The sequence below is a fragment of the Eschrichtius robustus genome, chromosome 17 (genome assembly GCF_028021215.1).
Source record: "Eschrichtius robustus isolate mEscRob2 chromosome 17, mEscRob2.pri, whole genome shotgun sequence".
Classification (NCBI taxonomy): domain Eukaryota; kingdom Metazoa; phylum Chordata; class Mammalia; order Artiodactyla; family Eschrichtiidae; genus Eschrichtius; species Eschrichtius robustus.
The window spans coordinates 77801304-77816802 of NC_090840.1; the positions used below are offsets into that span (position 1 = coordinate 77801304).

The 15499-nt window shown below is 47.7% G+C and overlaps 1 protein-coding gene across 1 annotated transcript in view; it reads right to left on the reverse strand.

The window, feature by feature from the left end:
- KCNQ3 (potassium voltage-gated channel subfamily Q member 3) overlaps positions 1-9867 on the reverse strand; it is a 298454-nt gene extending 288587 nt beyond the window's left edge. Inside the window, exon 1 of the mRNA XM_068525522.1 lies at positions 9455-9867. Coding sequence (XP_068381623.1) covers positions 9455-9852 — 398 coding nt within the window. The 5' untranslated portion in view covers positions 9853-9867. The remainder of the gene's footprint in view (positions 1-9454) is intronic.
- Between the last annotated feature and the right edge of the window lie 5632 nt (positions 9868-15499).

The window sequence follows — 15499 nt, forward strand, 5'->3', positions numbered from 1 at the left end:
GATGTTTCCCATCACCTGGACAAAGCACAGGGAACTATACTCAGTATTTTGTAATAACCTATAAGGGAGAAGAAACTGAAAAGGAATATATAGGTAGGTATATATGTATAACCAAATCACTTTGTTGTACATCTGAAACTAACACAACATTGTAAATCAACTATACTCAATAAATTTTTTTTAATTAAAAAAATTTTTAAATTAAAAACAAAAAAAACCCAAGGTGGAGAGGAACTTTGAGGCACGGTCTATACAGAATCCGTGAATCTAAGAAAGCCCGTTCAGCTCAGCCTGGTTTGGTTTTCAGGCCTGGCTTCATATGAGAATCACTTAACAGTGATGCCTGGACCCCACAGAGCAATGGTATCAGTTTCTGGGGTAAGGCCGCCTTCATCTGTATTCATGTATGTGCTCTGTGCTGTTTGTGTGTGTCTTCTTTTTTTTTAAAGTATTTTTAACTTTTTATTTAAAAATGTTTTTAATTAGAAGGGTAATATATTCCACACATATAAGCTTTCCCTAGATTTTCCAAGTGTTAATATTTTTGCCATGTTTTCTTCCTTCTCCCTCTTCCCCTATGTATTTGCCATGTTTTCTTCCTTCTCCCTCTTCCCCTATGTATTTGCCATGTTTTCTTCCTTCTCCCTCTTCCCCTATGTATTTGCCATGTTTTCTTCCTTCTCCCTCTTCCCCTGTGCATGTATTTGCCATGTTTTCTTCCTTCTCCCTCTTCCCCTATGTATTTGCCATGTTTTCTTCCTTCTCCCTCTTCCCCTGTGTATGTATTGTGTACACATACAATCACACTTACAGAGTCTGTATGTGTGCTGAACCACTTGAAAGTAAGCTGCAGATATCATGACACTTCACCACTAAATATTACAGCACGCATCTCTTGAAAAAAAAAAAAAAAGAACCTTCATCTGCATAACCGAAATGCAATTATCATACTCAAGAAATTAAATTTGGATATGTACTGTCATCTCATATGGAATCCCTGTTCAAATTTTCTTAATTGTCCCTATAATAATATCTTTTATTGTTTTTATTTTTTTAATTCAGGATCCAATCAAGAATCATGAATTGCATTGGTTTGTTTGTGTTTTTTCCAGCTTTACTGACATATAATTGACATATAACATTGCATAAGTTTAAGGTACATGATGTGGTGATTAAATATGCATATATATTATGAAATGATAACCGCAATAGGGTTCATAAACACATCCAACACCTCACATAGTTGACTTTTTTTTTTTTTGGTGAGAATTTTTAGGATCTGCTCTCTTAGCAACTTTCAGTTATACAACAGAGTTATTTTTAACTATAGTCACCATGCTGTACATTAGATCCCCAGAACCTATTCATCTTATAACCGGAAGTTTGTACCCCTTGACCATCTTCATCCATTTCCTGCACCCCCCAGCCCCTGGCAACCACCAATCTGATCTCTGGTCCTGAGTTCAATTTTTTTAGATTCCTGTATAAGTGAGATAATACAGTACTTGTGTCTCTCTGACTTATTTCTCTTAGCATAATGCCCTCAAGGTTCATCCATGTTGTTGCAAATAGCATGATCTGCTTCTTTTCTATGGTTGGAAAATGTTCCATTTTTTAATATATATATACCACATTTTCTTTATCCATTCATCCAACAATGGACACTCAGGTTGTTTCCAAATCTAGTCTATTGTAAATAATACAGCAATGAACATGGGACTGCAAATAGCTCTTTAAGATACTGATTTCATCTCCTTTGGATATATATCCAGAACTGGGATTGCTGGACCATATGGTAGTTCTATTTTTAATTTTTTTGAGGAACCTCCATACTGTTTTCCCATAGTGGCTGCACCAGTTTACATTCCCACCAACAGTGCTTAAGGGATCCCTTTTCTCCACATCCTTGCCAACACTCGTTACTTCTTGTCTTTTTGACGATAGCCATTCTGACAGGTGTGAGGTGATAGCTCATTGTGGTTTTATTTTGCATTTTCCTGATGATTAGTGATGTTGAGCACCTTTTCATGTGCCTGTCGGCCACTTGTATATCTTCTTGGAAAAATATCTATTCAGATCCTTTGCCCATTTTTTAAATCAGATTATTTGCTTTCTTGTTACTGAGTTGTATGAATTCTTTATATATTTTGGATATTAACCCCTCATCAGATACATGGTTGCAAATATCTTCTCCCCTACCATAGTTGCCTTTTCATTTGATTGATCGCTTCTTTTGTGGTGCAGGAGTTTGATGCAGTCCCACTTGTCGATTCTCAAGCATTGCACTTGGTTGTCATGTGCCTTTAGCCTCCTTTAACTGAAACAGCTATCCTCATCTTTGTTTGTTTTCATGACATGCACCCTTTGAAAGAGACCACGCCAGATATCTTGCAGGATGTCCCACCATTTGACTTTGACTTTGTTATTTCTTCATGCTTAGATTCAGGTCATTTTAGGCACGACTGCAGGTATGTTGTAAATTTCCACTGAACTATTCAGGAGGAAGGTAGGGTCAGTTCGCCTCATTATACAGAAGCTGGATGGCTTTGGTTCAGGTGGAGTCTGCCAGATTTCTCTTAAGGTGCCTTCTTGCCTAGGTGATTCACATGTGTATCAAAGTCTGGGAAGCCTTGTTACTCCAAGTGTGGTCTGCAGACCAGCAGCACTGGTTTCCCCTGGGAACTTTCCAGAAATGCAGCTCTAAAGCGCCTCACCCTGGAAGGGAGCGTTTCCGTCCCTCTCTGTTACTCTTCTGGTGCATTGTCTTCTATAGAGGAGAACCGTGACGTGGTGAAGAGAGCACCACCTCGCGGGTGGAGGACTCCTGCGTGATCCGAGCTCCACCACCGGAGTAGTTTCAAGAGCCTGGGCAAATCTCAGCATCTGTCATTCATTTATAAAAGAGAGACACTGGGTACCCTCCCTTCTAGCACGAGGGTCCACTTGATGTTAGCCCATTTCCTAGAAAGTGAATACGGGGCACCTGTGGTCATTGCCATTCCCAGCATACAGCCTCACTGCTGCCCAGAGATCTGATGTTGTGGGTTGTTGTTCACCCCTTACCTGACCTCTTCATTCTGCTTGAACAGCTTGAAAATGTCATAAGAAAGAAAGCCAGGAAGAAGTCAGGAAGTTCATAAAATGAGAAGAAAAATCAAATGAGATTATTAGAAAGGGGAGGGGGCATGGATTTTATGAGGGGGGGTACCAGAAGAAGGCAGATTAAATACGGTTGAGAGGGGAAGCAAAAATGAAACACTATTTACTGAAGTCTACAACGTATTGGTGGAGGTCATGGAGAGGTCGTGACCACCGGTAGACCTGTCAGCTGGCTCCTCAGCCCTCCAGGGCTGGGAATGAACTCTGCCCACTGTGCCCACAGTGGGAGCCATTTGCAAGGATGCAGCCTTGAGTGGGCATATGTTGTTGAGACCACCCGGACAGTGTATGTTACTGAACCCCGTGAAGGCCTCTATATAAACTTTTAAGATGCTGGCGGTTGGGTGTGGATATCTACCTGTCTTGCTGCCCAAGACAAGCCTCGTATGTAAGTTCTCTGCTTCTTAAACCCGCCACCTACTCATCCGGAGTGACCTGCCTCTTTCTTCGGTCTCTCCTTGCCCTCCATGTACCCGACCAATTTCAGATTTCACCTGGGGAACTCCTGAGGTTGCAAATCAACACAATGCAATGTTTAGGTGTTTAATGTCATCGCCTTGATTAAATTTCACAACAATCCTGGGGGTGTAGGTATTATTATCTCCATATCAGAAATAAACTGAACTCCAGGGAAGTTGAGCAAATTGCTCCAGGTCACAAAGTAAGGAAATAGCAAAGTTGGATTAAACCCAGGTCTGACTCCAAAGACCATGTTCTTACCACTGAGAAAGCATGACACAATATAGATCACCTCACACCTGTCAGAATGGCTATTATTTAAAAAAAACAAACAAACAAAAAGAAAGAGACCATAAGTGTTGGTGAGGATATAGAGAAACTGCAAGCCTTACACATTGTTGGTGAAAATGCAAAATGGTACAGCTGGAAAAGAGTACGGAAGTTCCTCAAAAATTAAAAATAAAACTACCATGTGATCCAGCAATCCCACTTCTGAGTATTTACTCAAAACATTATTATCAGGGGATCAAAGAGCTATTAGCACCTCCACGTTCATTGAAGTACTATTCACATTAGCCAAGAGGTGGAAACAACCTAAATGTCCATCAACAGATGAATGGATAAAGAAAATGGAATACTACTCAGTCTTAAGATGGAAATTCTGCAGTATGTGACAACATAGATGAACCTTGAGGACATTATGCTAAGTGAAATAAGCCAATCACAGAAAGACAAACATTGCACGAGTCTACTTATATGAGGCATCTGAGACAGTCAAGTTCATAGAGTCAGAGAGTAAAATGGTGGCTCCCCAGGGCTGGAGGGAGGGGAAAGAGGGAGTTACTAACCAACAGGCATAAAGTTTCAGTTAAGCAAGAGGAGAGATCGGCTGTACAACTCTGTACCTACAGTCAACAATAACGTATCGCACACTTAAATATTTGTTGAGGGTAGATTTCACGTTAAGTGTTCTTACCACAATAAAATAAAAATTATTTGAAAAAGAATGAGAGCTTTTCAAAATCCTTGGTTCTCAATAATGAGAAGGAAACCTACAAAACTGAGGAAGAGAATGCAAAGAGGAAATTAGTGGAGTAAGGAAAAAAGTGAGGATGAACTGAGATGGTTAAGAAGACAAACATCTAGTGGGAAATGAGAAAGAATAAGATACATGGGGGCAGAAAAGGAAGAGAATGGGATGAATAGAGTCAGAGAAACAGAACAGTTGAGAGAACTGAATCCAGCAGTCCATCCCTTCCGTAATGAATTACAAAGTTGTAGCACTGGCTGAGATGCTGTTCAAGGGATTCCTTACGCCTGGGCTGGGAAGTTGACCAGATGGCCAAACTCTGAGATTTCTTCTAATACTGTTATTATTAGATGATATTAAATATTATTAAGATATTATTAGAGGGAGGGGATATATGTATACATATAGCTGATTCACTTCGTTGTACCACAGAAACTAACACAACATCGTAAAGCAACTATACCCCAATAAAAAAAAGATATTATTAGAATATATGTTCTATTGGGGCAGAGATTAGACTGTTTTGTTTTGCTTGATTTTGTTTACTGCTATAATGCCAATGTCTAGAAGAGTGCCAGGCACAGCAAAGGCATTTCTATTGACTAACATTAACAACACAAATTACTGTCTATTACTGAGCACTTCTTCTATGTAAGGTGCTCTTAGCTCCACAAGAGTCTATATTGATAACATGTTTTAGACGAAGAAACTGAAACTCAGAGATCCAGCAACTTGCCCAAGAACATACCAGCTGTTCAGAGGCAAAGCAAGTTTGGGAAATCAAATTTCTCTTACTTCAAAGACTTGCTAAGACCCTGCTTTACTAAGGGGTCTCAGTGAGAGGCCAGTGTCTCTCCTCCACCTTGAGGACTGCAGCTCCTTTAGTCAATATGCTAGGTCCACCAGCCGGGCCCTTTACCTTCCAGAGCAGCTGCTGGGTCCTTGCGCCTCACCTCTCAGCCTTGCCTGCCCGACGTTCCAGGGGCCAGTCTACCTGAGAATGCAATCAGTGTGCATCTCTTGTGATCACTGGTGGGTCAACAGGTGATTGATTGATCATATGCAACTGGCCACGGACAGGTGGTCAGGGTAGTGGGATGCTTGTATGGTGGCAGTCCAGCAATAATGCCAAGATGAAGCCAGCATCTTCCCACTAACAGGCTAGGAAGGGGGAGTCCCCAGACAGCCTCAGGACAGCCACAGTGGCAGGTGTGTTATGACTTTTAAGGAGACCCTATTTCAGAATCAACTAGTAAACACTTCGTGCTTAATACTGGGCTAATTTCATTCATACACACTACTTTCTTTAAGCCTAAAAAACACCCTATGATGGGGTGTTTATCATCCTCAACTTACAGATCTTCCCCAACTTGGCTCAGGCAAAGTCACAGAGACTGAAGGCAGAGTCCAGATGTGAACTTCAAGTCCAGCCCCTTTTCTACAGCATCAGAATCCTTTTCAGCCATGCAGCTAAAGATACAGAGAAAGTGATCAGCCTTACTGGGGTCACAGCGTGGTCTCCCACCTCTCCCCTATTGTCCACTGGAAGACTTCTGAGAGCTATTCTCACCACTAACGTTCCGTAATGCTGACTACTTATTATTGTTCTGAGAATAGTAAAACCACGCAGAACGAAGTCTGGGGGAACCTGAGAGTATGCGTTCACTCATCCGTTCAGCAAATGCTTACTGGGTAACTACCGTGAGCCCAGAAGCCTGCTGGGGACTGAAGTGGCTAAGACACCACACAGCCCTTCCTCAAAGTAGTTCTCAGTTCTGCCAGGGGAGATGAGCAAGCAGATCAGTCCAGTGCAAAATGCTATGCTTGGGGGTGCTGCCGAGGAGGGGCAATTCTAGCTCAGCTGGAGGGTCGGGGAAAAACCTCCCAGAGGAGGTGACGTGAGAACTCGGCCAAGGTGAAAGTGAGTAGCCAGGAGAAAGCAAGGGATGGGCATTTAAGGCAAAGGGAGCAGGGGCGGCAGGCTTGGGGGGGACGGGTGCGGTCTTTGATTCTCACACTTGCTGTATCCTGCCTTTGGGATAGAAGGAAAAAACCACATCTCATGGGTCCGGTTCATTTTTTTTAAAAAAGCGTGCACTAGCCTGTGAGCCCACGGTCAGCCCAAATTCCTGGCTCGCCTTCTGCCATTAACCACGGCCCAGAATAAGATAATGGCTGCTTTGATGCACGAATTTCAGTGCTTGCAAAATCCTGAATCATCAATGAAAGATATGGTTTTGTTCACTTAACCGACTTCCTCCTCAGCTGGAGGAAGGATGTACAATGCCTCCACTAATGAGGTATGCTTCAATATCAGGAGCTCAAACCCAGCCCAATGGGTTTTCCTGTCTCGTGCCCAATTAATCAGAATCCCAATACCACTGCCACCCCAGGCCATGTCGCGTTTCCCTAACACTGGGGTTCCCTGGGCTCTGAGCAGCCCCTGCTTTGATTCCAAACTCCATTCCCAGCCATTTGCCAGCTGGGAGCTATGAAGGGGAGGCAGAGGCGGGACTAAGAGTCCTCTGTTACCAATGGGGTGAGAGGCATCCAAGGACGCCTGGTAAAATACCCAGAGTCCCGCAATTGTTGGAAGAGGGTCAGAACTGGAATCCGGGCTCAAAAACAAGAGATGACCCACTGCATTCATATGTGAGCTCCAGCTACGTGATCCTGGACAAGTGGTGCTATCTGTTTTAGTTTTCGTATCTTCACCTATCAAATGTAGGGAACAATTCCCACATCATAGAATCACAGTGAGAATGAAATGAAATAAATGATTTGCCTGTGTGAAAGTGCCTTTCTCCTTCCATAGTTTGAAATTTTCCTGGATCCTCTCTGGGAAACTGAGACTACATACAGATGTTGGCATTCCCAAACCTGCTTCCAGGTGATGGAATAATTCTAGAGAAGGATAACATTGAGGCCTTACCTATCCCTTCCCCAGACTGGTCAAGACAGGGCTGGAGCGCTGGCTGGGAAAGGTGGGAGGAGAAGAAAGAGGGAGCCCACAAACTCCAGTGGGACCCCAGGTTCGGAAGTCAGCCAACACGTACTGAACACCATTTACGTGCAAAAGGACATGTGAGGCTGTGTATGTTTGTGTGCACTCAAATAATTCGTGTGCCTTTTTTATTATCCCATATTCCAGTATTATCTTCAGTTCAATTTAACTAAATGCAGCACTTGAGACAGAGACGAATATCTTTCAATCCCCTTTTACCACCTGAAGAAAGCAAATGGAAGAGCAACAATTGCTAACCCTTCTGTCCAGCCACTAACACCTGCAAATACACGCAGACATGAATGCCAAAGGCTGGACCGCCCCCCTCTGCGCCCCTCCCCCCCCCCCCAGAACCCATGTTCCTGGCTGGATGTCCTAAGTTCCTCAGTTTCCGGAAGGCACCCTTTCCAGGCTTCGGTAACCTCTCTGATGAAACCTGTTGCCAAGCCTGAGGTCCTGTGCAGACGCCTCCACCTGGTGGCCAAAGCTGGAAAAGCCTTTCCAACCAAGGAAGATTGGCAGGTAGTGTTTAACTCCAAGGCTCCCCGAACTCCTTCCCACCACGTCGGTCATGGGTCAATTGGAGAAGGACAGAGAGGAATATCCATTGCTAAAGGCACAAGAAGGGTCAAGGTCTTGGCCGATGCCCCGCCAAAACCCTGGTAACGGTACAGACTCCTAAGAAGCAGCCATCAAGATGACTAAGCCACAGACGGGAAGCAAGGGGTACCTGAAGTGCCCTGCCAGCCCTGAGATGCGTGCTGACAGCTGTGATTTCCCCTCCTGGAGAGAGGCCACCACTACCATCTTCACCCTCTCCCCCAGTCCAGCAGGATTTTCTAGCCAGAGTGTCAGGAGCAGAAGAAGTTCCATCTTCCTTCCCACCACGCATTTACATTCTGCCTAGAAGGAGATTCTTTCCAGGGGGCAAACCTTCAGCCCAGGCCCCTTCACACTCCCGCTGCCCTTGCCCAGCCAAAGCAAGAGAAAGGCAAGCGGTTGAGGGGATATTAAGACCAAATTATGGAGATGTTTCAGCCAAAATGATCCCTGGCCCCCCTTCAGGGTGAGGGTTAAGCCCTCACCCTTCAGTCTAGGCTTAGAGCCTGAGAATCACAATCAATCTCCCCCCATCCCTCTCTCTCTCATTAACTTCCCTAAAAAGAAACCCAAAACATGCATTTTGGCCAGTCCAAGTCCCCAACTGGAGCAAACCACGTTCCATTCCATACGAGAATGGAGGCTTAAGAAGGTAGCACAAGCAAGCCATCGACACCCGCGCTCATACACACACACACACACACACACGCACACTCCACTGTGGGCAGTGTACCACTCCCATCCCCAACTCCAGGACGTATCATTTAAAGTCAGCAGCGACCCCAAGTAGAAGGGACCCACCCCGAGCAGAGCCACAGAGCGCATGGGAAGATCCGCTTTATCCCGTTCGACCTCCTCGTTAATTAGAAAAACCACATAATTCTTTTAAGCTTGGATACCAACATCCGGAGAAGGTGCCATAACTGCGCACCCGCGCGCGCACACACAGGCCAAAGCGGTCTCCAAATGAGCTGAGGAGCCACGGTTGGATCTTTCAAGCCCTGGTGTCCAACACCCAGAGAGTGGTCCACAGACACACACACACCTACACAGCACAGGGCAGGCTGGTCTCCAGTTCGGCGGACGGGCGCCCCTGGACTTTGAAGCCTCACAGCCGTCCCCAGCTCCAGCCCACCCAACCCCCCACGAACCCCCAGCCACACGCCGCCTCCGACGGGCGCCCCGAGCGGCCCCGTACTCACACGAGCGCGTGGTAGAGCAGCGCCCAGCCCCGCGGTCTCTCGAGGGCGTCGTAGATCAAAGTTTGGATGCGTCGGTACTTGGCGTTGTTCCTCTTGACAGGGCGGCTTAGGGGGGTCTTGGCCAGGAGCCCGATGCCCTGCGGGGTCCTCCGCAGCCCCTCGTCGCGGCCGCCGCCCTCCAGCAGCAGGGTCCCGTCTTTGTCAGCTCCGGCCCCGAGCGCCAAGGTGACTTGCTCCACGTCGCCCGGCGCCAGCCCCACTTTCCGCTCCTCGTCGCCCGCCGCCGCCGCCGCCGCGTCCCCTCCGGCCGGGTTAGGGGCCCCGCCGCCGCCGCCGCCGCCGCCCCCGTCGCCGCCGCCGCCAGCCGCCCCCGCCGCCCTGCGCGCCTTGAGCCCCATCGGCCTCGCCCCCGCCGGCCGCTTCGCCTTCTCCGCAGCTGCTCCGGGAAGAAGGGGCGCTCGGGGTGCGTGGAAGAGGCGGCGGCGGCGGCGGCGAGCCCGGGAACTCCAATGCCATGATCCGCGCGCCCCTCCCCACCCCCCCCTCCAAAAGCAGGCTAAGGCGGGGCCCCGGGGGGCAGGGGGGAGGGGTCACATCCCGCGCGGGTCAACCGCGGGACCCCGGGGGGCGCGGGCCGCGGGCTGCGAGGGGCGGGCGAGGGCACGCGAGGCTGGCGCGGAGGCGCTAGGGCGCGCGGCGGCGGGAGCCCGGCACCGGCGCTTCGGGGCGGCGGCGGCGGCAGCGGCGGCAGCGGCGGCACCCGGGCCGGCGAGCCCGAGACAGCATCGCAGTTTATTTACAAGCCGGGTGCCAGCCGCCCTCCCGCCCGCCACACGCGCCGCCGCCGCCGCCTCCTCCCTCCTCCGCGCTCCTACCCGCGCCACCCCCCCCCCACCCCGGTCCCGCCCCGCCCGCTCGCTCCAGCCTCAGCCTCGCTCCAGCCGCAGCGGCGAGCGGGCGACCGCGCCGGGGCCGGAGCGCACGCCGCTTCCCGCCCGCCCGCGCCAGGGTGGGGCCCCATCGTCCCGCCCCTTCGCGGCCGGAGGCCCCGGCGGCGCCCCGCCCCTCCCCGCGGCCCCGGGAGAGCCCGTGCGCGCTGCTGCGGCCGCCGAGCCGGGCTGCCCGCGCACCCGTGGGCGTTGGGGCTTACCCCCGGCGCGGCGTGCGGCGCGAAGAGGAGAAGCGGCTGGGGGCGTCGTCTCTTTTCCCGCGTTCGCCTGGGCCCTGCATCTTTACGTTTTCTCGTCACCTCCCAACCCAGCTTCTGGGCTTCGGAAGTAAAATCGAAGTTGCTGGGTTGGCCAAGGCCGAGCGCACCGCGAACCCACCCGCTCGGTGCTAGCAATGCTTGTGGCTCCCTAGTCCCTTTGGTTCATGGTTCGTGGTGGACAGTTCCGCCCTCACCTCCCGGCCCCTTGAATGGCACCTCCATCAACTAGAGTGAGCAGAGACCGAAGAAATAGGACACGGGGAATCGGCTTCGCTCCTAACTTGTGCTCTAAGCAGGTCATTCCCTCTCTTGCCTGAGTTTCTGTTCATTCATTCAATCAGTGACTAAACCCACCTGAGTAAGAGAGGCGATTTTTCTAGGACCAGGGCAGACGAGGTCCCTGCGCTCAGAAAGCTTGCGTTCTTGAAAGGTGGAAGACAATAACGGAAAAACAAACATAACAGCATAATTTACTGCATTGGTAATTCAACGAGGAAAGAAAATAGCGTCCTGTGCTACAAGCGGGGAACTTCTTTAAGTTGGCTGCTCCTGGAACATCTCATTGTGGAGGTGACATTTGGAGGTGAGGTTTAATGGTAAGCTGGAAAAACTACGTAAATGTCCAGGAGAGCCTTCCAGGCAGCAGAACAGCAAGTGCAAAGGTGAAGGGGAGCTTGAGCTTATTGAGCTCCGAGGAGAGTAGAAGAAGGTGAGGCCTCAGTTGGGGGGTGGGGGTGGGGGTAGATCTTGTTAATTCACTAGGGGTCATGCCCTTTGAACCTAACTCCCTCCCTTCCTTCTACCATTGCCGCCAGCATTAGAGAAACCCTTCATTCCTGCTGCCCAGGCACCTGGTGCCTCCTTTATTTTTCACTCTTTCTCCTTTTGTCTGCTGGGGTGGAGGGGCGGGTGTGTGAGCAAGGCCAAGCCAAAGATCTATCCCTAGTGTGCAGAAAGGAGCCACCAGAAGGCCTGCATGTGGAATGTGGCTCTGGACTTGCCTGGAGGAGTTGGACAAGGAGAGTGAAAGAGAGTGAAGGGCAGGGGACCGGAGGAGAGAGGAAATGGGGAAAGGGCGAAAGGATGGGGGAGGGGAGAAGAATTGGGGTGAGGAAGGAGGAGGGGGACCTGTATGACTGTCAGAGGGAAGAACCTCAAAAATCTCAGCAGCAAGGTGGGTGCAGTTTCAAGAAGGGAGTTAAGCTATGCTACAAAGCTTAAGTCCTTAAAATGGTGTTTGTTGCATTGGCACAAAAACTGCTTGGTGCAACAGAATAGTTTGCCCAGAAAGTGACTCTCATGTGAGAACTATATATAAAATAAGACATGAAAACCCAATGGAGAAAAATTATTCCTTGGGCAATGGGCTGCAGGATGGGTTTTGTGAAGATTACATGAATTGGTACATGGAAACATGACTGCCTGCATGGTGGGACGCCGGTAAATGTTTACGAATAAATTAATGCTCAGCAATTAGTTGGAACATGTTAGTAACCAGTCAGTGCAAACTCTGGGAAGGAGGAAAAGTATGGAGAAAGGGAATTGCCTGGATGAGAAAAGCTCCAAACAGAAGCCGGCCACCTGAAGCAGGCTCCCTGACGTTTGTTAAGCCTCCACCCCACCAGAGCACCAACACATGCATGTACTTTCTGTCCCAGCCCAATCCCAACTACCTAGAACCATTCTGCCCTTCATATTTGAGCACCTTTTATAAAGTTACCTTCCCCCACAATCCCTTGCTGTTTTATTTATTCATTACATTTATCACTGCCTAAAATGATCATATTTGCATTTTGTTTACTATTATCTTTCTAAACAAGTGCAGGGGCTCAGCATCCTAGAAGAATTCTTGCCTGTTATATATGATAGTAAGCTCTCAGTGCTTATTGCCAGCATGAAAGAATGATGAATAAATGAATGCAGAATGCAAAGACTCCAGAACAATGCCTGGTACCTAATGAAGCATTGGCTGTATGTTTGTGTATGAGATTTTTGTTTTTGTCTTTTACTATTATGAAAGTCTTTAATCTTAGGAAATCTTAATGCTGTTGTAACTTCAGTAACATAGTGACAAAAACATTTTGACAGTACTTAAAAAGCCTCACTAGATAAGCTCAAAAGGGTACTAGTCAAGGACTACATAGAAAGAAGGCATAGGAAAGAATTCATTACTGTGCAATTAATCAAAAGTTCAGATTTCCAAAATGACAGTTTGGACCTCAGGCACGTGAGGAGGCTTCTATCTTGATAAGAGCCGCAGACTGTCAAATATTAACGTTTTATGATCAAGCGCGGGGACTGTTCATGCCCCCCAAAAAGGGTGAAGCAAAGTCAAGATCAGATTCGTAACTCTGATCCAGTTAAACCCAACAGTAGGGAAACTGCCAGGGAGTTTGGAAACTGATTTGCTTCAATGGTTTTATAATCTGATGGAGAGTGTTGTTCAGATAGAGAGTTTGGAAATTCACAAAAAACTGGGTGCCATTTGGGAGACTATGTAATCTGAAACCTCTATAGCACATTTTCCTGCTAATGGAAATCAAATGTCCTGTATCCCACTGGAAGGAATCTTCTTTGAAGCCAAAATCCCAAAAGCCTCAGGTGTCAACTGGGTATTGGCACCAAGACAGAGTTCAGTGACGGAGTATCCTCAAGAGTCAGGCAGGGGCCATGGCGGAAACAACAGGGCATCCCCCTCCTGGCTTTGCGTGCCAGCTCTGCACAACTTGTTATCTTGAAAACCCAACCACTTCCTAGTTCTTAGATTTTCCTCTCGGGATCCCTCCTCTCTTCATTTGCTTTTGTTTTCACCTCTCCTGGTGTTCATCTCACTGTACTTTAGGGCGAGTGAAGTCTTTCCCCTTTGCAGGTAGGGAGCCTTGCTGAGAATGAATAAGGAGAGAGAGAGAGAGAGAGACCAAAAGACCTCCTCTGAGCCTCAGTTTCCACCTTTGTAGATCATACTTCTTAGGGCTAGGCGTGTAGTGACCAGATGAACAGAAATGTGCTTGTAGGAGATGATAATACTCCAGTGCTGGTTACTATTACTGTAATCAGATGAGCCGGGTAGTATCTCAGGTTCACAGGAACAGGCTAATGGGGACCCTACCTACCCTCTCACCCTGCTCCCAAAACACATTAAATAACTGTTTTAGACCATGCTTAAATTTGCTTTTAGTATTTGTTGCATACAGTACTTGTATGTGTTGTTGATTACATTGGAACTTCCAACCGTGGGTGGGGGAGATGTGACCGCATAGAACATACGTATCTCCTGGATACAGAATTGCTTCCCATGCCCGTGATGTTTCTGCCAACATCACCCTCCATGGGCTGAACATACTGTATTCACTATCGTAGAATCCCACGTCAAACTGCTTCTGGTCAGATCATGCATCCCCACCATGCTTGTCATAACTCTACCTCTGGGAGGAGCCAGTGAGACAGGTCTTTGCAGCTAAGGAGGCACCCCTTTGCTTTTTTGGAAGAGACAGCACAAGCTCCAATTTTGGGTCTGTAACAACCCGGGCCAAAAGGACATATATTTGGAAAGGAAGGATCCCACGCCTCCCCTGTACTTATTTTTGTTCTTGAAAACCCAACTACAGCAAATCCTCAAAGTTGCTGCCCTCTTCCCTTCCTCCATGCCTTTGTTTGTCTTCCTTTTCCTAAACTTCAGACCACTCTACGTGAGGGCTTCCTCGCAAGTGAGAAGCCTTCCTGGGAATGAAAAAGATGAGAGTGGCAGAAGGACACCCTTGCACCTGTCACCCAGAGGATGAGGGCAGCTTAAAGTATGGAATTTAGACCCGGACCCAAATTCGGGTGCTGGCTCTGTGCCTTTGAGCTTAGTGACCTTGACCTAGTGGCTGAACTCATATCTGACCTCAGTTTCCTCGTCTGTAAAATGGTCTGATTACCATTCAGGGATCCATGATGAGGCAGAGCTGTGTAGCCTGTGATGTACTGTGCACATTACTCGAAGGTGTCTGGACACATGACTGTGGAAGGCAGCTCAAATCAGGCGTGATGGGGAATGAATGAGCTCCCAGCCACATGGCACTCACCTTCACCCCAGATGGCAATAACTAAAGGGCTTAGCTTTGGTTGTTCTCAGTGGGAAAAAGTGTTTCTTTTTCCTGCCTTGCCTTTGCCATTCTTACGTTAACCTTCAAATTTAATTTGCATGTTTCTTTGTGTCATTTTTGCTTTTTGTTTTAAATAATTATATTGGGTAAAATAGTCAACTCATCCATCTAATGAATTCATTCATTCATCTTTCCAGTGAGCGTTTATTGATTGCCTGTTTCATGCGTTGCTCTCTATCTGTGGGAAACAGGAGGAGAAAAGAAAAGAAAGTTGAGTAATGAATTCCGTGTTTAGTTGAAAAGATGAGATAAACAATGTAAAACAATCTACTCACCTCTGTATCGTCATGCATTTCAATGACCTGGATCATCATAGATGCTCATCATCATCAACATCATCATTATTTACATTTATCAAGTGCTTACTGTATGCCTGGCACTGGGCGAAGTGCTTTATGTGGTTTATCTCCCTTAATCCCAGCGACAAAGTTATGAGAGAGGCATAATGGTTATTGTTCTCTACTAACCATGATGAAATGACACTTAAAGAGGTTAAGTACCCCGCTCAAGGTGACACGGCAAAAAAATGGGGGTCCCAAGATTCAAGTTATGTGGAGTCTATACTTTCAACCCCTAAGTTGTATTACTTGCTGAGAATTCTGTGCCAAGTGGAAGCCTCAGCATATGCAAAGCCTTGGAGTCAAGACACAGCGTGGAGGGACTTCCCTGGCCGTCCAGTGGTTAAGA